Below are 25,591 nucleotides of genomic sequence, written 5' to 3'. Positions count from 1 at the left end.
GTGTATTAATTTTTGTGTTACTTATTTGTCTTCTTTCCATAAGAAACAAATATTTTTGTATTGCTCAAGAAGGGTACCCTACATAGAACCGTTATTTTGTTTTTAAGTTTGCTCAGGAATTAATGAACCTATATTAATCATTTTTTTGTACAAGTCTTAATAATATTTAATGATTAAAAATCTCATTGCTTTTATAAAAAATATTAAACATTTTTTATTCGAAATTCAATATCTTGAAAACAGGTCATCATCTTTTTACGGAACTTAAATTGAAAACGTATAGCTATTAATAAGCTCTAAAAAACTACATACTTAATACATTTTTAAACTCAAATCGAAAAATGTTATATATAAAACTAGTTAATTTAAAAACATAACTCTCTAAAATTTTCCAATACAAATTTTGAAAGAAAATGACATTTTTTGTTGAGAAAATGACATTTACGTATACATTTTTAAATCTTAAAATACGATAGTATTTTTAAACAGACTTTTTAGATACATGAGCAAGTGCGTGCGACCCAGTCTTGCATTTTATTTGACTGGTTAGAATTATTGATTTTAATCAAACTTTAGTTTATTCGTTGATATTTGTATTCGAGTTCTCTCAATGCGATTAGTTCCCTAGATTTTATTTCCAATACTTGAAGCCTTTCGTTTTTTTCGAGTTCCTTTTGTCGAATGTCCAGTTCCCGGAATGCTTGCTCCTTTTCAAAATCAAACTTCTTATTCTCCAGTTCAAGACGAGACTTTTGGTATTCACTTTGTTGCATTTGATGATTTGCTATAAGCTTTAAGACTTCCATCAAACAACAATTACATGCATCATGCTTCTGAGTTTCTTTGGTAGCACAGTCTTCATCGGCTTCTGCAATGTTTTCAGGTTTTATATCAACTTCAGTATAACGATTAGTTGAAACTGTTTGAACTTCATTGTCCACGGCAGCGTTTTGCGGAGATGGTGCTGGAAGGTATACACATGTGGTCGAATCATTTGTATTATCTTTTTCGATTTCCAAAAGCGAGTAATATTCATTGGGGATGGTTTTGAGTGTATAGCTGTTGCCTTTCTCACCAAAAACTTCTTTTAGAGAATCATAATAAGGACATATTCTGTTGACTATACCTATTTTCAAAAAATAGAAATAATTAGTAAGGTTCAAATTGAAGTTGTTTCATGTCATCAAATCTTACTCTTAACACTTTCACCGTCTGGTATGTTATTTGCTCCATCTGATTGTTGCCAGTCGAGTGCTTTTTTGTAAAGCGTTTTAATATTACGGATTTTATTCTTCACCAATGTCCACTCTATGTTCATGTGAAATTTTTGAACAAAGTTTTGATAAAATATTCTTCCATTTGGTTTCTATAAATATTCATATTTAAAAAAATAGTTGGATAAAATATAGTGTTCTTTTACATACTTCAAAATCGTTTTCTTTTATATAGTTAACAAGAAGGGTTGTTTCGTAATCACTCCATTTTCTGTAGGGCAATCCCCTTTTCTTTTTGATAATTTTCTGTTGGTGAAATAGAAAACAGTATTTTAACTTTAAAACTTTAACTTTAAGATAAAGAAATTATAAATCTGCTAATGGTTTAAATTATGTTATTTTATATCTTGCCGCATCCGAATGCATAATTTGAGAAAATACTTTTCATAAAAAGAATTAGAATTAGCCAATTCCTCGCAAGAGGTAGTACCCGGGAAAAGAACTTTAGATGGCACAGGCAGAGATAGAAGCCAAGATTCCTGGCATGACACACCTACAATTTTACCCATTTAAAAAACCGAAATTATTTTCATATTTTTTAATACAAGGTCGGCCCGGTAAATACTTAGCCCACAGAAGAAAACCGAACATTTTGAAAAAGTTTCCATTTATTTTTCAACATAGTTGCCTTTAAACTCTACACACTTGACCAAGTGGTGCTACAATTTCTTTAACCCGTCTAAACAATAGAGTTTCTCAAAGTCGGCAGAGTAGGTGTTTCCCCATTCGACGAAAAATTTCAACCCGGTTAGTGACTTTTTTAAGTCTGGATATAAAAAAAGTCGCAGGGGCCAAATCTGGTAAACAAAGTGGATGAGGCACCTGTTCTTAGCCCAATTTGAATATGGCAAGGGCGGAGGTGTGAGCCGGTGCGTTGTCATGGTTGAAGAGCTCTTTTTTCGGTGCCAAATTCGGCCAATTTTTTGCAGTTCGGGCTTGGAATCGGGCCAATAATTCGGCATTGTACAGCTCTGTCTTCGTTTTGCCCTTCTCCATGTAGTCGATGTAGAATACACCTTGTGAATGCCAGAAAGTCGTAGCCATTACCAATATGGGAGTTTTGCCATCTTCGGAGCACGTTCGCCATGTAAAGCCCTATGATTCGACTTTTCGTTGTTCTCTAGCTACTACCAGTGGATCAATGTTTCGTCGACAGTTACAAAATAACGCAGAAACTCCTTCGGATTGCGCTTCAAAAGTGTGAAACACTGCTTTGAAATGATCTCACGGTTGTACTTGTTGTCCGGAGTAAGCAAACGCAGCACCCGTCTCGCCAACAGATTTCTCATACCCGAAATTTCATGTAGGATATGAACCACGCGGTATTTTAAGATGCCTCTTGTCTCAGCTACTATCGACGGTTTGGTAATACTAGATTACGGATTTTTTGATGGTATACTCTGTAGCAGCCGTTTTTGAGACACCTAGACGTGGCTAAAGGTGGCCATAGACGACGAACATGCTCGCCGAACATGCTCGTTTGCATTTCCCCCTACACGGCGAACACTGTTCGCGAACATTCATTTCGTTCCGATTCTTCAAAGAGTAAACATCATGTGCGATAAGGAGCAAGTCGTTGCTCTTATGATAATTTATCTATGGCTGTGGCCATGTGTTTATTTTTTGATGTGCACTCAACGAAGTTTACAGCAAAAATGAGGTTTGCTCGCGAACATGGCCATACACGGCGAACATTGAAACCAACGAACACGAGAAAATCGAAATGTTTCGCCAACAACGAGCCGTTCGCGAACTATCCCATACACGACGAATATCTGGCGAGCACGAGCATGTTCGGCGAGCATGTTCGTCGTCTATGGCCACCTTAATCAAAAACTGATGTGCGACCACGCTGAAACTCTTTGTGCCAGTTTTGTACGGTTACACAGCGAAGGAGAAGAGTCACCGTGACAAAGTGGTTTTTGAGTGGCGACCTTAGGCGGCTTAGGCTTAGTAATTGGCGGGCCACACTCGTATATCGAAAATTTGATGTAAAAGCCTTGTTTACGCCAACGTTATCGTTATAAAACTAAAAAGCGGCTGAATGCGACCCACACAGATAACTTCTTATCCCGTCTGTCGATTTGTCTTGCTTTAAAATTTGTAGTTTTCGTGTTGGATTATAAAAGTTGTCAGTTCAATTATTCTTCAAATTTTAAAATTACCAAGAATATTTGTCATATAAAGAAATAGTTTAGTTTGAAAATCTAGTTTTGTTAAATAGATTTTTAGTCGAAAACAAATGTTTACCAATTCAAGTAGCATTTCTTAAATTCTTACAAATTAGAAGAATGAAATTAATTTTAAAAATTTTCGTACTATTTCTTGTAGATTTATTTTTTTTTTATGAAAAAACGGACTGTTGGGTTTTTATATAAAGAACTACTGAATATCGAAAACAATATTTTCTGTGAAATAAAACAAGTTTGAAGACAATATATTTAATTTTTGAAAGCTATTTGAGTCGAAATTCAATTTTTATCAACTATTTTTATTATTTTTTATAAAAAAAGTGTCTATTAGATTTTTCTCAACATTTGCACAAAATTGTTTTAGAGATAAAATCATTTTGTATTCGTAAAATTTTCGAGCTGACATTTTTTTTTTTCAGTTGTTTTGATTTATAAAAAAACGTTAATTGGAATTTTTCAAAAAATTTATATTTGTTTGGCATCACGTTACGGTTCATCGAAATTGTCACCTTTTTTTAAAACTGCTATGGTATAAAAACCACCCACGCAATTTTCTTGAGGGCCCTTTCTGCATCTTTCTGCCTTATTATCTGTACACAAAATGTATTTGAAGTTGATAATTCTTCTGGTTCTTGAGCTATGGACAACAAAAAAAACGTCGCGAACGTACGGACGTACGAACGTACTTACACACACACGCACATACATCTTTCCAAAAATCTTTTATTTCGATTCTAGGGACCTTGAAACGTCGAGAAGAAGACTTCCTATGGGAAGTCAAAAAGAGGCTGGGACGCGACCCAAACTGATATCTTTCCATTCTGTTTGCCGATTTGTCTTGCTTAAAACTTTAACTCACTTTGTGTGAAGTAAATAATTGTAAATCAATATATTTATTTATGTTTTTTTTTTTAGGTTTTTGTTTTTTTTCTTAAAAAAGTTGTCAGTTGAATTTTTCTAAGAAAATATAACTAAAAATTACCAACAATATTTACACTCACACTACATTTGTTTAAATAGTTTGAGTTCAAAAATCTATTTTTAGTCGAAAACCAATTTTTAACAATTTTAGGAGCATTTCTTAAATTTTTTTTTTAAAGAACAGAACGAAATCATTTTGAAGTCAATACCTTAATTTATTTACGAGATATCTTGAGACGAATAATTATTAATTTTTAAAAAATTTGCGTACAATTTTTTTTAGATTTAAATTTTTATGAAAAAAATGACTTCTTTATTTTTATAACAAATTTACTGAATATCGAAAACAACATTTTTTTAAGTTGAAATCAATTTGAAGGTAATATTTTTAATTTTTGAAAAGAAATTTGAGTCGAAAATAAATTTTTACCAAATGTTAGTAATGTTCTTTTTTTATATATTTTGTAAAAAAAACTGTCAATTTTATTTATTTTAGAATTAAACCAGGTTTTAAAAACATTAGTATTCGTTGCATATAATTATTTTGGAGATAAAATCATGTTTTGTTGGTAAAATATTCGAGGTGCCAATAATTTTGTTTGAATTTATAAAAAAAATCGATAGTTGAATTTTTCAAAATTAAATTAGTCTGGTATCACTTTGGTTTAACCAAAACTTTCACTTGTTTTGAAAATTTCCACTGCATTTTTTTTAGAGTCCTTTCTGCGTCTTTATCTGTATAACAGAATTTATTAATTTCAATTCCAAAAATCGGACCGATTACAAAAATTTCATACGGGAAGTTATTGTCATTGAAATTTCCAAAATTATATTTTTTAGTAAAAATATTACATATTAAATGTGTTATGTTTCTAATAAATTGGTAGCACCGATTGGAAAAGTACCGAACGAAGTACTTTCCCCCTACCGCAAATTGTTTCGAGTACAAAAATGTACATGTATAAAAAGAAAACACAAAACATCCCCCAATGTAAAGCAATATAATATATGTGTATTTATACATTGTTCCTGGCTCCTGAAAAACTTACCCTTAGACTTCTGGTCTTTTTTTCCATTGCTGTATAATTGATTGTTATATTACTTGTATCTCCAATGTTTGTTATTTTGTAAGTATCTTTAAATAATATATTATTTTCACACTTGATATAAATTTACACAGCTGTATCCACAGTTCCACACTTTACTCGCTTGCCTCCTTTACTTTGTATTTTCACAACTAAAACTTACAAATTTTGTGAGGGTAAATTTACTCGGAATGTAATGGAAATTGGAATAAATATACACAATTGAGAGGATGCTTGGTAAAATACTCAATACTCAACACACCTACACCAATTTTGGACTCAAATTCACGCATGCCCACGTCGATATAGGAAAGTCTTGATAGTGTTGATGTTGAATGTATAACGTGCTAACATCAGGGTTGCCATGTCATGAGCTTGTTCGATAGACTTATTTTAAAAAGATTTTTAGTTTAGAATCAGAGCTGAGAAAGTAGTCCAGAATAATACAAATTGTCAAGCTATCAATATAAACAAATTTAACGTGCTTAACTTAAAAAACAGTCATTAACTTTTATATTTTCTGATCTTCCTGTTCGTCATGCTTTTCACATTGAGACTAATTATCATTTCAAATAAGGGTTGCAAAAATTGGTGTAGCCTATTGTTTTCACCTCAGCATCAACACGTGAGGCATAATGGTAACGAAAAACGCAGTGGTTATTCGATTCATTTATTTTGACAATTAATGAAAGAAAAAAGTCTTGTCTAAAGTGTTTTTGACAAATAAGTTTGATAATTTGATATAAAATATTTGCAAAATTTTGAACAGTTGTTTTTTAAGCATTAAAGACAATTCTAGTTAAAGCAGTTCTTTATTGAAAAAGGCTTGTTTACATTTATCTTACATGGAAACACTTTGAGCAACTCTTTTAACTAGTTATGGTTTTCAACGTGACCTAGCGAATTTTTGTGGTTTTATAGAAGGCTTTGGGTGAGCATTCCATTACAAATCGTTTGTCCAAATGTCATAAATTTTTCGGTGTCGTATTCTATTGAATTTAAGGTGTTGGAAATGGTGTTGTTTGTCGTGGTAATTATTCCATGATGCTTGCACCGAAAATTTAAGCCCAAAATCAATTTTTTTTCTTTGATATTTTTTTTAATTTATGAGAAAAGTCAAATATATAAATAATAATACTTCAAAAAAGATGGAAAAGAATTATGCTTCGAGTGTCTTGGCGATAAAGCCTTCTAAAATTATTAAAGTGTCGACCCTCGGAGTCGATTTAGAATTTGAAAATGATTTTTAACGTAGGTTTTAAGTGTTTACATAATAACGTCCTGTTGTTAACATCATTAATTTGTGCGAAGAAAAACATGGCAAGATAAAATTTAGGATATTTAAAATGATAGCTGGCAAGCCTGCAAACGATATGTACATTATAAATCAGTTTCATTGCAGAAATATTTCCACTTTTCTCTCACATTCCATATAATGTCCTACCTACATATTGAGGTTTTTACAATACAAAAGATTGGTAATTGTGTATGACTTGTATTTCGTTGTAAGAGTATAAAGCAGGATGTAGATATTCGAACATGGTTAGGGTAAACTTCCACAGACAGTAGGACCGATTTGCTCGATCTTGATTTGTTTTGCAAGATTCATCATAATTGTTTTTGGAAATAGTTAACATCATATTGTGAGGTGGTGTTTGTGTTTTTTTTAAACATAAGACCAAATAAATGACTTACCTACTCAAAAGAAATTTGAACATGGTAGCCTTCGAAAATTGAAAAAATATATATTAAACTACTTTTGACTTCTTCAATTCTTCATGCCAATTTAGGTAAACCAGCCCGCAGACTAGTAAAATTAATCCGAACACGGTACTCGAACCATATTCGAGTGTCTGCAGCTTGCCTAATGTATCGATTCTAAATGCTGGGTAGATTTTTGAAATTTACACAAAAATCAACTGCAAAATTTACGAATATAAGAAGAGCCTTTTGGGTATTGGGCAGCTGCACGTTTTCGTAAGGTTCAATTTTTTTTGGATTCATATACAATGATATATGTATGTTTTAAAATTTCTTCATATAATATTACAGGCCTAGGAAGCAAGTTGATATTTAAAAATTTGTTTGAAATCATTTTAGATAATGATATTTTTGTATTATTCGAAATTATACACTTAAATGGAAACCTGCAACAAGAACACATACACACGGAAGAGCAAGCGGAGGATGCGTTGAGTAAAACCACAAAATGCCGATTTATAAATGAAGTGAACAGAACTGTGATTGAAATGACGTTTATGAGCGAGAAATTATATATAGTTCCAGTTTATATAAATTGTAATAGATGTTTGGAAGATTTCCCTGGCTTGCAGAACTTTCTACTCGAATTCCAACAAGAAAATATTATGTTTATTGGAGACTGCAACGCAAGAGTAAGAAACTTCCAGCTTTTACAACTGGAAGCTAAGTTCGTCCCGAGAAGATAAGATATACAAGGGCATCAAGAGATCCGAAAATAGAAGCCAAAGGAAGAAGATTCACATAAATGTGTGAAACGATTGGGCTCACATTGTTGAATGGGCGAACAAGAAGTGATCCTGATGGACATTTAACATATATAAGAGGAACGGCTTGTTCCGTAATAGATTACTGCCTCGTACGTGGAAAATGGCTGGAGGTCGTAGAAGATTTAAAAATCGATGGGCTAGTCTATTCAGAACACTTACCGCTTCTCGTTACTTGTATATGGCGTACAAACGAATCATCCAGCAATAAAGGAGACTTGAAATTGTTGCCAAAACTTAAGTGGAATCGATACAAAAATAAGCTAGACAGTTTGGTGGCCTTCGTCTCTAACAACGATATTAACTCAATCCGGAACACAGACATCTTGGTTTCGGGCATAAACCAGGCAGCTCAGCCATTCCAATTTGCTCAAAATCAGAAATGGAAAGATCCATGGTTTGATAGAGAATGCGAAGCTGCAAGCAAAAAATCTTTTGGATATCTAAAACTGCTAAAAGCAACAAACTCTAACCTTTCAAAAAGCATGTACCAAGAAGCTAATAAAGTCTTCAAAATCACGTGCAAAGAGAAACAGATCAAATACTGTCTGGAGCTAATGGGAAAATTATCAAAAGTAAATAACACACCTCGTTCTGGAAAATAGCCAGCTAAGCATCCTAGCACAACATTTTAAAAATTTGTTGAGCAAACCAACAAACCCCAACCAGTTGATGCTCCACTCTTCGCCACTTTTGGAAAATGAAAGCTTGGACCATGTCTTTACAGTACAAGAAGTCCTGGATGTGATACACAGATGCAAACCCAACAAAGCTCCAGGCAAAGACCGTGTACCGCAAGAGTTTCTCAACAACGCGTCGTTAAACTTCATTGAAAAACTTACAGATGCATATAATTACTTATTTGATGTAGGAGAAGTACCCTAAAGTTTTACCAAAAATATTATACTTCCCATATTTAAAAAAGGTGATAATAACCATCCAAACAATTATCGGGGCATATCATTTCTAAACACCATAATGAAAATATTCACTGGCGTCATTCTAGACAGGCTCACAGCCTGGATAAAAAGTAGTAACCTTTTGAGTGAGTTTCAAGCCGGCTTCAGGAAAGATTATTCGACAGTTGACAAAATCTTTTTACTAGCGTGCATAGGTAGATCTTATCTGGATAAGGGAACGAAATTATATGCTTTCTTTATTGATTTCAAAGCAGCTTTCGATTCAATCAACAGGGAAGCATTGTTTTACAAGCCCAGTTGCCTGGGAATATCCACAAAAATGTTGAAAATAATAAAATGCCTGTACGAAAACAATAAAACGGCAATATGGGACGGAAACAAAGGATCGCCGTGGTTTCAAACGACTTCGGGGGTTAAGCAAGGCTGTCTTTTAAGCCCGCTTCTGTTTTCTATCTTCCTAGATGATTTGATATCAGCTCTGCCAGGTGAAATTAATTTTGCTGGTGTCAACATCAAAACGTTGATGTATGTAGATGATATCGTCATTTTCTCTGAAACCGCGGAGATGATGTAATGATGAGCAATGATGATGAGCCTCACCGTTAATACAAATAAACCAAAAAGCATGATCTTTAGAAATAGTACAGGCAAATTCGCAAGAAATGAAAAGTGGAAATGGGAAAATGTGAACTTAGAGGTGGTCAAGGAGTATAAGTGTCTTGGAGTTACTAAACTAACAGAATCGAAAGAAGCTATCAATTGCAATTGGAAGGGGGTCCTCATCAAAAAATATGTAGCTCCGAGCCCCAAATATAAGCTCTTGAAGCGGTGTACATCCTTACTCTAAAATTGCATTTTAACTACATTTTGAAAGTAATGGCTCTGCCAAGTCATCGTCTACCCAGGATCATTGCACGGCATCTTCTTAACCGAAAATCACAGTTTTTTAGAGAGCGGATGCTCCTAGAGCAGTCACATAATATTGAATTGCTAGAAAGTGGGACCGTATCTGGATCTGTAGGTTCGATACACCGAGATGGCAGAACGAAGCAACACGCAAAGTATGTACAAGGGTCTGAAGCACAAAATCCACACCAGCAACTATTTTTATGACTGCTACACGTTGGAGACAATCTTTACTATCTTTAAAACGAAAGGAGAGTTACTACATCTCAATTACCGACCATATTGTGCAGATGAAAACACAGAGTGTACAGGGTTAGAGAAGACGTACTGCACTTCATACCAATGTGCCCTATTTTGATGCAGTCAGAAGAGGACGCTGGGGAAAGAGCGTCTTAACTTTAGATGAAGCCAAAAGAATCCTAAATGGACAGGAGTGGAACGTATTGAGCAGTTACGCTAAAATACAGAAACCAAATCCTCAACGAAGCCTTCTGAACGCACCTGAAATCCAACCTACAAAAGAACATTATGAATCTTGATACAAATTATTGTTTAGCCAATTAACTTAATATAACTTGAAAATATTAACAATTCTATTTATATTGCACTTGTTTAGATTATACTCTTTCTTCTGGCTGGAGGCAAAAGCCAATGCCATAACTGTGAAATTAAAACAAAAACAATGTTCAATTAATATGATAAATAAAATCACATTTTTACTTTACTACTACCTACTACAATGATTCGACAACGGGTGTTTCCACTAAAGATAACTACCAAAATATGGCTAAAAGGTGCATATCAAGGATGCAAGGAGATCAGTCATAGCTCAGCTCACTCAGCTGGCTTTTTACATTAAAAACTACACCATTACTAAAAATGGAACGATTACTACAAAAATATTGCAACGAAATAATCTCAGTTTTGGGAAAGAAAAAGTTTCCTGACCGTGCTATTTTCGAATAGCAGATTACAGTAGTTTACTGAGATCTTGTGATTTAACACTTCTCCACAATGGATTTAAAGCCTTAAGATGGATTTCGTAAACGCAAATGGTAGAATTTGTTAAGGGAATTTTCTTTGGAAAGGATATGATGCTGAACTGAAGCCGAAATATTTAAAAAATTATAAATTAAACAGTCCTTTGAGAACTAGACTCAGAACTAGACTTATAACTCTCAACCAATCCTGTGTGCGGGTAATGTTGTTAGGGATGGAGGAGACCTACAGTTTTCAGTCACATCCGAACGGATAATTTGAGAAAGCACTTTTCAAGACAAGAATTAGACATGGAGAATTTGTCAATTCCTCGCAAGAGGCAGTACCCGTAAAAAAAATGTGCATGCACTGACAGGGATTGAACCCTAGACCTCTAGTATGATAGTAAAGTAAATTATTAAGACTAACTGTTTGTAAAGAAGGAATCGATGTTGACGATTTGGATCTTCCTTATGACCTTTTTTTCTTTAAATTATACAAGTAAATGGAGAACAACAATATAAACACAGAATCTTACTTATTTCAAATGGCGCTACAGTGCGGGTGGACTTGGGCTCGGTTCCACCTTGCTGTCTTCAGTTATGCACGCCAAGTTGGTTGAGGTTCTCTTCCACCTGCGTGCGTCACCTAAGTAGCAGTCTTCCTCTACTGCGCCGTTGCTCGGTATTGGATTTGAAGACATTCCGGGCTGGAGCGTTTATGTTCTTTCGCTCTACATGACTCAGCCATCTAAGTTGGTGGACTTTTGTTCTTTTAGCCAGGTCAGATCGTAGTTGTATCTTCTCTTCCACTATCCAGCGATTATCCAAGACGTAATAGTTTGCAATATTTAACTGCCGTTTCGAATTACAATGATTTTCCTTGTGTGTGTATTTCTATTCTGGTGCTAATAGAAGCCGATAACGGAACTGTCCTATCATCTCATCAACATCCTTTTTGTTCTCAAATAAAGCATTATCCGCCTCAAGAAAGCATTCTTTAACTACGTCAGCATCAGTAAACCGTTTCAAATGTTTAGCCAGAATCCAAGAAATACGTAAAGACGCCTTACTACACTTTTCCTGCTCAGTCATTCAGCGACTTATGATCTGGGTCGAAGATGGGTAACTTGAAAGTAAACTTACAATTTTAAACTTACGCAGATCAACATTAAGTGGAAAGTTTCCGGGAAATGATTTATGTTTGGTATCACAATGTCATTTAATATTCGAGCTTTTAATTAACGTTACTGTTTGGTTACTCATCAAGCACATTGGTACTGCTTCAGCACGATTTGGCAGCGTAAAACAATATAAATCGGTCCATTCCGGCAAAAACTGTCTATTTTCATCTTCAACTTTTCTTTTCTTCGGTTCCATAGTCAAAATTCACTATAAACAGCCAAAACTCGGTATTGCAAACAGATAGGTACTTACACTTGTAAAGTAAACAAACAAACGTTATACGTATTTATTTCAGCTCGCGTCAATCTTTTTGGGGCCACGAAAGTTATTTATATCGGAAGTAGTCTTTAGTGTAAGTTACTGTGTTCTCGAGGGTCCCATAGGAAGTTATTGTAATGGGTCCGATTTGTCAAATTGAAAATGTTGACATTTCTCGACGTTTCGAGGTCCCTAGAGTCGAAATAAAAGATTTTTAGAAAGATGCCTGCGCGTGCGTGTGTACGTACGTTCGTACCTCCGTACGTTCGCGACGTTTTTTTCGTCGAACATAGCTCAAGAACCATAAGTGATAACGATTTCAAATAAATTTTGTTAAACAGATTGCGTAGATGGTTTTTTTACCATAGCAGTTTGAAAAAAGGTGAACATTTTGGTTAACCCTAAATATCTTACGAACCAAAAACGCTAGTGGCTTCAATTAAATATTTATATAATATATTGTTACGTGATATCAAAGAAGTACATTTTTTTTTAAAAAATCCATTTAACGGTTTTTTTTTTATAAATCAAAAAAACTGAAAAAAAATTTGTCACCTCCAAAATTTTACGAATAAATAAGATTTCATCTCTAAAACAATTTTGTGCAACGAAAAATAATGTTTTTGACATCTGATAAAATTTTGAGAAAAATCGAATTGACAGTTTTTTTTTATAAAAAATAAAAATCTAAAAAAACATTACTTTAAGTTGGTAAAAATTGAATATCGATTCAAATATCTTTTCAAAAACTTAAAATTTATGCTTTAAACTTATTTTATCTTATAAGAAATATTTTTTCAACATTCTAAAAAATGTTGAGAAAAATCTAATTGACAGTTTTTTTTACAAAAAATAAGAACCTAAAAAAAAATTAATAAAAGTTGGTGAAAATTGATTTTCGACTCAAATAACTTTTCAAAAATTTAAGTAAATAGCTTCTTACTAATTTTTGCTTATAAGAAATATTGTTTTCAACATTAGGACAAATTTTGAAAAAAATCGAATTGACAGTTTTTTACAAAAATAAAAACATAAAAAATGTATAAATGTTGGTAAAAATTGGTTTACGACTTAAATATCTTTTCAAAAATTGTAGATATTGGCAAACTACTTTTATATTTAAAAAAAAAAATTGTTTTTAACATTCAATCAAATTTTGAAAAAAATCGAATCGACATTTTTTGTACAAAAAATTAAAAACCCAAAAAAAAAAAATTAACAATAGTTGGTTAAAAATTTACTTTCGACTCAAATAGCTTTTCAAAAATTATAAATATTGGCTTCAAGCGTTTTTTCAGAAAAAAATAAATCTACAAAAAAGAGTACGCAAATTTGGTAAACATTGATACGAGTACATATAGGCAAACTTTTAAGCAAGACAAATCGACAGAAGGGATGGAAAGTCAGCAGTGTGGGTCGCATCCCAGCCTCTTTTTTGATTTAAAAATTGAAAACCCTGTTAAGAAAATAAGCAGAATTAACTTATTATAGAAACAAGTAAGCAGCTTGATATTGTCTGTATACAATGCGCATAAAAAACATGTTACTTTAAAAACTATTTAAAATTATCAAGTCAAATTCTTCTAACAAAATACAATCTAACCTTTAGTCCTTATTTTTATACCCAATTATACATGTATGGAAATTTATTCAAAAACATTTTAATCCAAGAGGTTCTAAGTTTAAATATATATGTACATAATATATTGAATAAAATTGTGTGCATATTTTAAGGATACACTCTTACATAAGTATCTATCTATACAAAAATGGGCCTTAGATATGTCTCTTCCCATTAAAAGATGGCTATAATCTGTAATAAGTGGGATATTATAAAGATACTTGCTAAGAATCAATAAGTTACTTCTTCATATAAATATTAATTTTTAATTCTTTTCTACATATCCTAGCACAAACATACATACATACATACATATGTACATATATTTATTAATGATATTCGTATCTATAATAATGAATTATGAAATTCGAAGAAAAACATTAACGTTATGTTTTCACAAACGACTGACAATGATGCCTACGTAAAATTCCTATAGAGTATATCTAAAGTGGGTATAAATATATTTAGAGAAAAAGTTTGTATAGTAATTCAAATGTGTACAGCTCCCTAGGTTAGAATGGCAAAACTCGAAAAGATAAAATATCTTTTCAACACAGTAATTCTGAGTGGTTCTGTGTGAGGTGATGCCAAAAAGGTTGAATTGTAGGTTTATTTTCAAGAGAGATATAGGAACCATCTATTTCAACCCCAGTTTCAGTTTTACGTTTAAATAAATCCTAATGGTAATTTTATTTGTTTTTTTTTTTAATGATTTTTGTGTGGGAGTTGTTCACGAACACGAAAATTCTTTGTACATAGGTAGACATTCAAATAACAAAATAAATTGCCAAAGGGTTCAAGACAAGCGAGAGGACATAAAGGTTAAAGGTGGATTTTTTGAATTATTACAGGTTTTTGGAAATGAGAAAAAAATTAGATACAACAAAATATATATAGAAAAACTATGTAAGTAAGGGAAAAATTACATTTTTAGGGAATTTATTTGGGGTAAATATTTGTCGTTATTAGGAAAGTCATTAAGATACATTTTAGAAAAAAGTAGCAAAGTAAAACATTAATTTTAATTTTGTCTCGTATTGTGCTTACACCCATTGGGATTACCCTTATAAGGATTGAACTTAGTAAAGCATTCCACATTCGTGTAGTGCGATTAAAAAAAGAATCTCTGGACTTTAAATCAGTAAGTCTGAAATTGGGTTCAAGGGTAAAGTGATGATAGGAATTCCGATTGAATTGTTTGATTAAAGAATGCAACTGACTATTTCACTAGAGCATTGTTTTTGAAAATAGCGATAACATAATGACAGACGACCCTATGGAGGGAAATTTTGGAGATGTTTATATAATCAATCAATTGATATTTCTGAGTCCAAAATTAATCACGTATACCAAAACGTCTACCTTTTGTACTTTAAAAAAAAGTTGGAAAATTAAAGTACCGACCCTTTTTATTGTATTAAGATTTAGGGTTGTCAAATTCTCGCATCAGTGTTTTCACTACAAGCCAAATTCTAAGTTTTATATTTTTACTTCCCTTGTCAACATACTATCTTTGCGTATCATTATAGCTTTTAGAAGATACACCACTTATGAAACACTTTTGTGTTGATGAGTCCCCGTGATAGCATCACAGCCTTTTTCGTCAATCATCGTAAAAAGAAGAGCATGACTGACTTTTACTTGTCTTTCTTTAATAAAAATTGTTGTCTTTTGTAAATTATACACTTTTGCAGTAGACATTTCGGTGGATTCTTTTGCAAGTTCTATTTTCAATAGCCTGCAGTATCTTGTAGAACATGGGCGTAAATTTTGCCATAGAATTTTGGAATTGTATGCAAGTCCAAGCGGAACAACACAGGTAATAAAGACAGAAGAATCAGTTGCCTCAAGACCACGGACCGCTTGTTTGTAGGAGCTGTGCCCGAACTCCTATCAAATCTTTGCAAAAGAAGCTCAGATTTTCAATTCCAACGGATGTTAGTAGATTATTAACTCCCTTCTGGAAATTTTTGTGGTTAAATCTAGCAGTGCCTGAAGGGTAACCTCTCTCTACCTGTTTTTTTTGCACTAATTCTAATAATCTGGTATTGACGCTTCAACTGCAACCCCTAAAGCTACTTGGCCTGCCATTCTAGAACTAATTGTTTCGAGTGACCCCCTATATGGCTTCATATTCAGTCGGAAAGAAGGAAAGAACAACACTTAGCTTTCAGAAGAATCTTGGGTAAGGATCAACGAACGCAAACAGATAACTGCTCAAATAACTGCTGCACAAGAGGAAGAAAGTAATCAGCTGGAATCCTCGTATCGCATAAAAAAGAGAGAGGTTCACCGCAGTGTACGCCGCCGCGACAAGCGTAACTACATCAACGCAATGGGCCAAGAAGCAGAAGATGCTGCAAACAGGTGTGACAGCTGGACCGTTTACAGAATAAATAAAGAGCTGACCGGAACACACAGCTCAAAGCAACACTTGGTGAAAGAAATAGACGGTATTGTGATAAGTTCGGTGGATGAGCAAGTCAGAAGGTGGAAAGAACATTTTTCCTCGGTTTTTAACTGAGTGTTTGCAATTAACGTGCAGCCGATACCTTCTGAAGCGGACTTGATGGAATTCCCGAAGAGCTTTTACAATTAGCGCCAACGTCATCGAGCGAACTGCTTCATCTGCTCATAAAAGAAGCCTGGACCACCGAAAGCTTCCCCCATGAGTGGAAGAAGGGAATTATCGTCAAACTTATTGCTATTATCAACGCAACATATGAGTCAAACAGGGCTGTATTCTGTCGCCAAAATTGTTTTTGTTGGTGATATGATAAGCGATGTACGTACTATGCGCAGCTTTGTTTGACATCCTATTTAAAGCACTTGGATTACGCGGACGATGTTTGCTTACTCTCTCATAGGATCATGGATCTCCATCCAATGACAACAAGTGTGGAGAGAGAATCAGAAGTTGTGGGGCTTTCGGTATGCTGTCAAAATTTTAGAGGAATAACTCTAGAGTGCGAAAAATGAGTCCTCCTTTTTCGATTATTTTATTTTTGAGAGTTGTTGCAGTTTGTCCTGGTTGTTTTTAAAAAATACCTTAAAATGTTTTTTTTGACCAAAAGATATAGGCAAAATTCTAAAATATTCTAGCCCCCTTTTTAAAATCGTAACTTTTTATATTTTCTTAGATTTAAAAAAGGGTTCTAACTATTGTTACCTAAAATTTCGATTTTGCTTAATTTTAGATACTGCAAAATACGTCTCCCCAATTTATGAGTTTTTTGTTTTGAAAAGCATACATTTTAATAAACACATGTGTAGAAACTAAAACTTGCTGCTGTTTACACTGAAGATCGAACTTTCAAAAAATGTTGATTCGTTGAAGTAAATAATAATGCTTATAGTCAAAGAACCCCCCAACCCTCCTTTGTTCCAATTGTTCAATGGCTTTTCTAAGTTCGAATGCGAAATGTTGCAAGCATCGATTCTTTTGAGGTAATTTTCGACCACTTTTTGACACATATTGGGCGGTATTTCAGCCATAACTTAAAAAATGTTTGTTGTTTTAAAGTTCTCGAAAGTTAAAGCTTTATCTCCATAAACACTGTCTTTTGAGAAGCCCCACAAAAAAAAGTTCAGATTTTACAGCGGTGCTTGATCTTGGTGGCCTGTTGTAAAGGCCGGCGGATGTCTCTTGCAATAAAGCCATATTAGCTCAAGTTGTGTGACATGTGGTAATGTCTTGTATGTCTTAATGTTTCAAATGAAATAAAATGTACAGTACAGTCATAGACTTTTTTGGCCAATACAATTTAATCCAAATCAATTCGCAGTTTAATTGTCTTAATCGAATTCTTGATTTGATTTTTGTTGATAACGATTTTCATATTTGTATTGATAAGTGTAATTTCCCAGTTATTGCAAATTCAATTCATCATATAGCGGACTATTTTCAATCGGTTTACTCTTAAGATACTCCCAATATCCAGAAACTACCTTATATGAGTAGATTTGTCAATATAGGTTCTTTAGTTTTTAATCCTTTTGAAGTAGAAGAGGTTTTATCTAAATTGGATGCTAATAAAAGTGAAGGGCCTGATGGGATCCCTCCTATTTTCTTAAAAAAATGTGGTATTGCAATAGCTCAACCACTTTCGTGGATTTTTAATCTATCAATAGCCAAAGGGCAATTCTTGGATTGCTATAAGGTTTCATTCTTATCGCCAATTTTCAAATCGGGCTCGAAGCAGGATGTAGCCAATTACAGACCCATTTGTAAAATATCTTGCATTCCAAAAGTATTTGAAAAGTTAGTTTGCAACAGGTTCACTGTGTTATTTCATAACCATATATCTATTTCCCAACATGGGTTTGTAGCAGGGAAATCAACCGCAACAAACTTAGCCTTAATAAGCAATAACATCATTACAAATATGGAAAAAGGGTTGCAAACAGATGTTATTTTTACAGATTTTGCAAAGGCATTTGACAGAGTTAACCATAAAATCTTAATAAAAAAAACTAACTTCTCTAGGTATTCACTCTTCCCTACTAAAGTGGCTTGAATCATATTTGGCTGGTAGAATTCAAATAGCAAAAGTTGATAGCTCGCTCTCGAAATATATCTCGGTCCCATCTGGTGTTCCACAAGGAAGCCATTTGGGTCCATTATTATTCTTGTTATTTGTAAATGATATACCTGATATTTTTCATAATTCAAAATGCCTTCTTTTTGCGGATGATCTCAATCTTTATCGTGAGATTTTTTGTCAAGCCGACTGTGTGCTTCTTTTGGAAGATCTGTTAAGGCTCGATAATTGGTGCAAGCTAAATCACCTACTGTTAAATGCCTCTAAATGTCAAGTCTTGTCGTGTTTCCGTAGTTCGAATCCCATAGTGTTTGATTATACTATCAACCATGTAAGTTTAGAGCGTGTAAATAGAAAGAAGGATCTAGGAGTAATCTTAAATACTAAACTTTCTTTCTTACCGCACTATGATTATATCATAAACAGAGCAAATCAAATGCTTGGTTTCTTAAAAAGAAACACCAAGGAATTCTCAGATTCATATACCTTAAAATCTTTGTACAATTCACTAGTAAGGTCAGTTCTTGAATATTGTAGCATTATTTGGAACCCTTATTACAATAATTCAATAGACAGAATTGAAAAAGTTCAGAAACATTTTACAAGGTTCGCATTTTATAAGCTAAACTATACGATTGTAAGGCCTTCTTATTATACGCGATGCTTATTATTTGGTATGCAATCTCTTTATGATCGTAGGACTTATTTTTCAGTAATGTTTATAAGAGACATTGTAACATTTCATATCAATTCTCCTCTCTACGAAGCAGTGGCGGTTCCTGGTCTTCAGTTCTGGGTTGGCTACGTAATAAAAACAAAAAAAATTATTTATTTTTTAAGTTATTTTTTTAATTAAAAACTTATTTATTTATATAAAAATCAATCGTCGCTCTATTTTCAAAAATTTTTCAAGAACTTGCTCATAAAAGCCTTTAATATTTCTTAACTCTGACAACATTTCTTTTTCTATTAAAATAAGAGCTAAGTTGCTTAATCTTTACTGGCCTTGTGTGCTTCTAAGATACGTCTTTATTCTTTTTAAGGCAGAAAAAATACGTTCGACTGAAGCGGTTGTAGCTGGAATAGTGCAGATAAGTTTTGAAAGTGAATAAACTTGTTCAAAGCTTCCAGAAATATTTTTGGACTCCAACCATACAAGAACGTCATATGGATTCAAAGTTTTCGCTGTTGTTGATGTATTTTCCGGCAGTTTAATTTCGGTATAGTTGGCATATAATACGGTCAATTCATTTATCAGTTGACTGAATTCAAATATTTCTGGGTAGAATTCAATCAGTTTTGTTATCAAATCATCAGGAAAATATTGATTTTGGCGATATTCTAATATTTTTTTGCCGTTCATCAAATTGAAAAACTTCAATTTTTCAATTTCGTTTGAACACAAATCCGCTCTTTTTTCAGCGTTTAATGAAACAATTCCGATGGTATACTGCCAAAATTGATCAAACCCGTCTGCTCGCATTACTTTGATCTTGGATGTCATATGACTCATTGAGCATTATGGCAACAAATGTTGCTTGTTGTAATTGTTTCGTTATATTTGAGCTGAGCTGAGTACATCTCCAACCGCTTTGATTAAATCATTCTGAATCGCCATTGATGTTCCTTCAAAAACTGTAGCAGTTTCAAAGTGTTGAGCTTTGATAGGGTCGTTACGTTTCAACAGCTTGAGAGTTTCAACATAGTTTCCTAGATTCAAAGAGAGGAAAAAAGTAGACAAGGCCAACAGAACAGTGCAATTTTGTTTTCACACCCTGCTAACCACGGATAAAGTGAATATTGAGTTGTATTAAAACTTCGTACATACTCTCTTTTAGAAGCTTTATACGTTGTTTTTAAACTCCCCAATTTAGGACTAGGACGCCAATTTTAATTATTAATAGTTTTTCCGTATATGTTCTTCAGCTGTAGCAAAATCCATTTTTCTTCTTAAGATTTTGAAATATAAAAATAAAAACATGAGAAATGTCCTTGCAAGGGGCCAAGTCATTCTTTTTTGATGTTCTTTTGTTCTTTGTGTGAGAAAAAGGACGCTCTTAAGCATATTTTTATCTATCATTCACAACAAGTTAAAAAGGGCGACATTTACCCCCCTCTTAGGCCAGTTTCCGGCCCCTGGGCTGGGGAGTTTGGGAATGTTATGCATACCTGGAGGTAACGCTTAGCATATACAAAAATAACCAAGAGAGCATTATTTCTTGCAAGCAAAATTATTTTGTTGACTGGACTATAAAAAGAATCATCGAAATAAAATTATGAAATCTATGATTGGTAGGTAGGTACCTACAATATAAGAACCTTATGTTGCTGGACTAAATGGTGTATGTTAAAAAACTAACATGAAACACATTGACACCCATTTTTTTGTAACAATTGAATTATGTTTTAAAACACGTTACGTAGGTTTAATCTATACCTATAAAGCTTATTTATTTTAAGAAAAAGTTTTTGATAATAAATTTAAAAGGAAAGTTCAAATTCGCCTATAAAGTACTGCCACATGAAATCGCCACGCTAATAAGAACTTTTAAATAACGTACTATCAAAAAAAAAATGAAAAATAAACAGATTCATTGACCACTTTATTTGCCTTTAAAATGCTTGTAAATTTTGAGAAATGTACCGAAAATGTTAATACGTATAATTTAATTTATGACAGTTAAAAGTTGTTTTTTAATTAATTCCGCCACTGAAAAGAAAACTACAATTAAGTTTCAAGATAAATTCATTCAAACAGAACATTCATTAACTGAAAATTAGGTTTAGGATAAAAGACCAAGCAGTAAGCACACACTATCAATTTTTTTATGGGGTTCTTCTACCCAAATAGAAAAAACCATATCCCACAGCTACAGTCCCAATGCATTTTTTTCTCATGTTTTTCTCCACAGGTTCAGGCTTGCCAGATTTTTATAAGCCTATATCACATTAAAAAAAAGGATATATCATGCAATTCGGACTCTGGCAACCTAGCAGCATGCCTAGTTTTTATGATTTTCGCACTGAGACTGTCTCGCTACAAACGACCAAACAGAAACACACATTTTCTTCTCGCATTTTTCTACTTGTTGCGTTGGCGCATATTAGTAGCGCCAACTTTTGTGAATATTTTTTCGGTCTGTTCTTAAAGATAGAATGAGATAGCCTATCGGCACATCGGGAATAATAGTATAGTTTTGAATGTCATTTGATGGCGACAAATTTTATCGCCAACTCTAGACTGAAATAAAAGCATTAAAAAGTAAATTTGTATGGGATTAATGTAGCACGTACGGGTTGCAGTAAATGGCTGTATTTATATAGGTTTTGCTGGTTTTATAATGATTTAAGCACATTGGGATGTTATTTTTTTTTTGTTTTATGTATTCAATCTTTATAGAAATAATTTGTTTATCTATTTAAGCTGAAATTTTAGGGTTGGCGCAGCCAACCTAGCCAACTGAGAGCAATCGCCACTGCTACGAAGACTAGTTAACTGTGTAAATGCACCCTCTAGAACTACACGCTACTTCATTTTTATGAGCAATTTCATCGTAAAAATTATGGCAGGAATGAACCCATTACGCGTTGCACAAGAGAAGTGAATTTTATTTGCAATAGGATTGATTTTAATCTTGATGTTTCGAGAGAATCATTTAAAAAATAAGTTTTAAATAATATTTAAACTGTAACATCCTAAAAAATATTAAGACTTAATATTTTTTTTGATCATTAAGTTGTATTTATTAATTGTAAATTATAAATAAAAAATGTAATATTTTGTATTTGTATCTAGTCTATAAGATTGTAATCTGATTGATAAAATAAACTAAACTAAACTAAACTAAATAATCTCCTCTTAAAGCACGATATATGGCTGTGGCAGTATCACCATTTTCTTAATGGTCAGACATTCAACTGAAAACAAAAAAAATAGGTTTTACAAACTAGTTTGACAGATTTCGAATTGCAGGTCTTTTCTTTTGAAACCGCGAAATGGATAACCCGGTACAGTGATTAAAAAAAAACGATTTTGTTTAAAAAATCCACAAAGATAGTCTGAGGTTTGAATGCGGAGAATCATCATTAGGTTATACCTGCGAGTCGTCAGGGTGCGTCGGAGCCGGTTATATTTTCTGATTTTTCTGCTTATGGAAAAATGTAATTTGAAATTCGACCGCTCTCCACAATTAAAGGAACCCTTTGAGAGTTAAAGTACAATAAATGCTAGAAACTTTCTTATCTGACCGAATCATTTTTTGTGCAAAATATACGAAAAGAAAAACGGTTTCAAATTTCATTGCTTTGTAAGTGGAATTAACTATACTCGTATATCATCATCATCATCTTCATCACCATCATACCATCAGCATACCCTTATATCGTCTTAAGGAAAGCAATTCTTCTTTGATGATGCTTCATATTACATTTTCATCTTATGGTTTTCTTTTTCTTGGAATAACGAAACGATACGATGCGATGGTAATAACAAATTTTATATCTTTTTAATTTTATTTTTAGCTTGTTGGAGGAAATGGTCATGAGTATCATTTTAAGCACCGAACTTTACCGCATGCGAGGTCTCGCCGAAGTATCGCACACTCAAGAATATTGAAGAGTCATCCTTTGGTAAGTTCTTAACTTAAGCTATTTAATGTAAAAAAAGATTATTCTTTGTTTTCAATTTAATGACTAACAGTTTTATCTTTTATTAATATGATTTATGAAAACAGCGACGTAAAATAAAAGGATAACAAACATTTTTGAGTTCTTCCAAAGGACATACATAACCAAAGAATTCATATTTAAGCTTAAATTCAAGTTTTTAACAACACCAATTAATAAATACAGGGTGGGCGTGGTTACTTCCTTATTTTAAAAAAATCATAACACAGAAAGTATTTACAATATTGATTTAATTATTTTTTCTGTGTAAAGAAGTACATTTAAAGTTGTATTTTATTTGGTTTTAAAAACGACATCTCGAAGGTGGCCACCTTATCACAAAGACGTAGAATCCACCTTGGAGACTATTACTTTAAATCGTTAAAGTAATAGTCTTCAAGGTGGATTCTACGTCTTTGTGATAAGGCAGGGCATGTGCACAGAAGATGAGAGATTGTCTCCTCCTCCTCCACGTCCATGCAACTCCTACAAAAATCAGCGATCTAAAAAATTCTGTCATTATTTGTCTTCTACGCTTCATTCGGAGCTCCAATCGGTTCGACGAGTTAAGCTGATCAACTGATCCATGTGGTATCAGAACGGACCATGCGTTGGTCTAAGTGTGTTGGACTTAACAACCAAATGCCACTTTTACCTTAGCTAACCTACCCTTTCGATGTTTTCTGGCATCTTGGCGGTATCCCTGAACGCATCCACCCACAAACAAATCGGTTTCCGATCAGGCACACGACCTGCAGGTGCGTTATTGATATGGTTTCTGAAAGCACGCTGAATTGCGATGGTCGAACGGCTGAAAGAAAAGTAAGCCTCCACGGCGAACAGTCGCTTTTGCATTGTCCACTGCATTATAGATGAAGATTATAATTCTGGTGAGTTTCTTCTGTGTTCGAAAGACTCGAATCTAGTCAAAAACTTGGATAAGGTTCTTTAGCACCACGCAAATGTGGAATGATGTACCACACTCTGACTTTTGTCATTGATATCAAAACTTTTGGAAAGCGCGTTTGTTGTAAAAACATTTAATAATTCGTCTTTATGACACGTTTTTCTTATTATTGAATTCAATCTTTTTGTTCTTGTCAAAAAACACATTTGTAGTATTGTTATTGTTTTTCAGTTACAAACTACACATTTCTTAAATAAAATATTCTTAAACAATAAATTAAAGATTATAAATATTATGTCGATAAGACCAATGAGACCGACCGACTGACGCCACGAAACGAATAAGACAGTGAAGGGACCAACAAGATGGAACAGGTTCTTAAATATATTTAAATTAGCTAAATTGGGGCTGACGAAAGGAAAAATGTTTGGACAAAGTCCAACTCGCAATTAAGGAAAGATAATTTGCGTGTCACTGTTAAAGGTAGAGGTGGTTAAGTCATGTTATAGGAGCAATGATAATGGCTAATTTCAATTTTACCACAATTTCAAAATATATCCTTTCTTTGATCTTCAAGTGTGCGCTTAAATTTAACTTCAGATATAAAATTATTAATATTCTTTGCGATTTCTCGAATTATAAATGTTGACTTTTCTCGACGTCTTAATTTCCCTAGATTTTTAGAAAGAAGTCTGTGTGTGCGTGTGTACGAAGGTTTAAGAAGCTTTTCTCTATATCTAACGAAACAATAACGATAGCAACTTGAATTAAATTCTATATTACATATTTTTGTGATACTATATTGTTGTAAACTATTTATGGACAACACCTTTTTACATAGATGCCATTTGTAAAAAAAAAAACATGGCGACCTTTATAATTGGTTTTCTATTACAACGAAATTATTATTTACGAACGAAGACGGAAAATTTTGGTTAACCCTAAATGTCTCACGAACCAATAACGCTAGAGACTTGAATTAAATTTTATATTATAAACTCTAACGTGATACCAAACAATTAAATTTTTGGAAAAAAATCCAATTAACGTTTTTTTTTATAAATCAAAAAAACTGAAGAAAAAATTTTTGTCACCTCGAAAACGTACGAACAAAAAATGATTTTATATCAAAAAAATGTTGTGCAAAGAAAAATAACGTTTTTAACATCTCATAAAATGTTGAGAAAAATCGAATGGACAGTTTTTTTTTTAAATAAAAACCTAAAAAAAAAACATTACTCAAAGTTTGTAAAAATAGGTTTTCGACTCAAATATCTTTTCAAAAATTTCCAATTAATTTTATCTTATTTCAAATACTGTTTTCAACATTTTACAATTTTGAGAAAGATCGAATTGACAGTTTTTTTTTTACAAAACATTAAAAACCTAAACAAAAAATAACAAGAGTTGATAAAAATTGACTTTCGGCTTAAAAATCTTTTAAAAACTTTGAGATATTGGTTTTAAACTAATTCCATGTTTTAAAAATATATTTGTCAACATTCAGTAAAATTTTGAAAAAAGTTGCGTTGACAGCTTATTTACAAACCAATAAAAACCTAAAAATAAATTTAAATAAGTTGGTAAAAATTGATTTTCTATTTAAATATCTTT

The 25,591-nt window shown here is 32.9% G+C and overlaps 1 protein-coding gene across 2 annotated transcripts in view; it reads left to right on the top strand.

Annotated features, from left to right (window-relative positions):
• The window catches only part of LOC129942097 (neuroendocrine convertase 2), a 123,550-nt gene that overhangs the window by 55,449 nt on the left and 42,510 nt on the right, over nt 1-25,591 (top strand). For both annotated transcript variants that reach the window (XM_056050895.1, XM_056050896.1), the window contains exon 2: nt 22,927-23,034. In XM_056050895.1, the coding sequence (XP_055906870.1) occupies nt 22,927-23,034 (108 nt within the window). The remainder of the gene's footprint in view (nt 1-22,926; nt 23,035-25,591) is intronic.

The sequence above is a fragment of the Eupeodes corollae genome, chromosome 1 (genome assembly GCF_945859685.1).
Source record: "Eupeodes corollae chromosome 1, idEupCoro1.1, whole genome shotgun sequence".
Classification (NCBI taxonomy): domain Eukaryota; kingdom Metazoa; phylum Arthropoda; class Insecta; order Diptera; family Syrphidae; genus Eupeodes; species Eupeodes corollae.
Note: the sequence above shows the minus strand (reverse complement) of the source record. Positions and strands in the feature narration are given on the sequence as shown.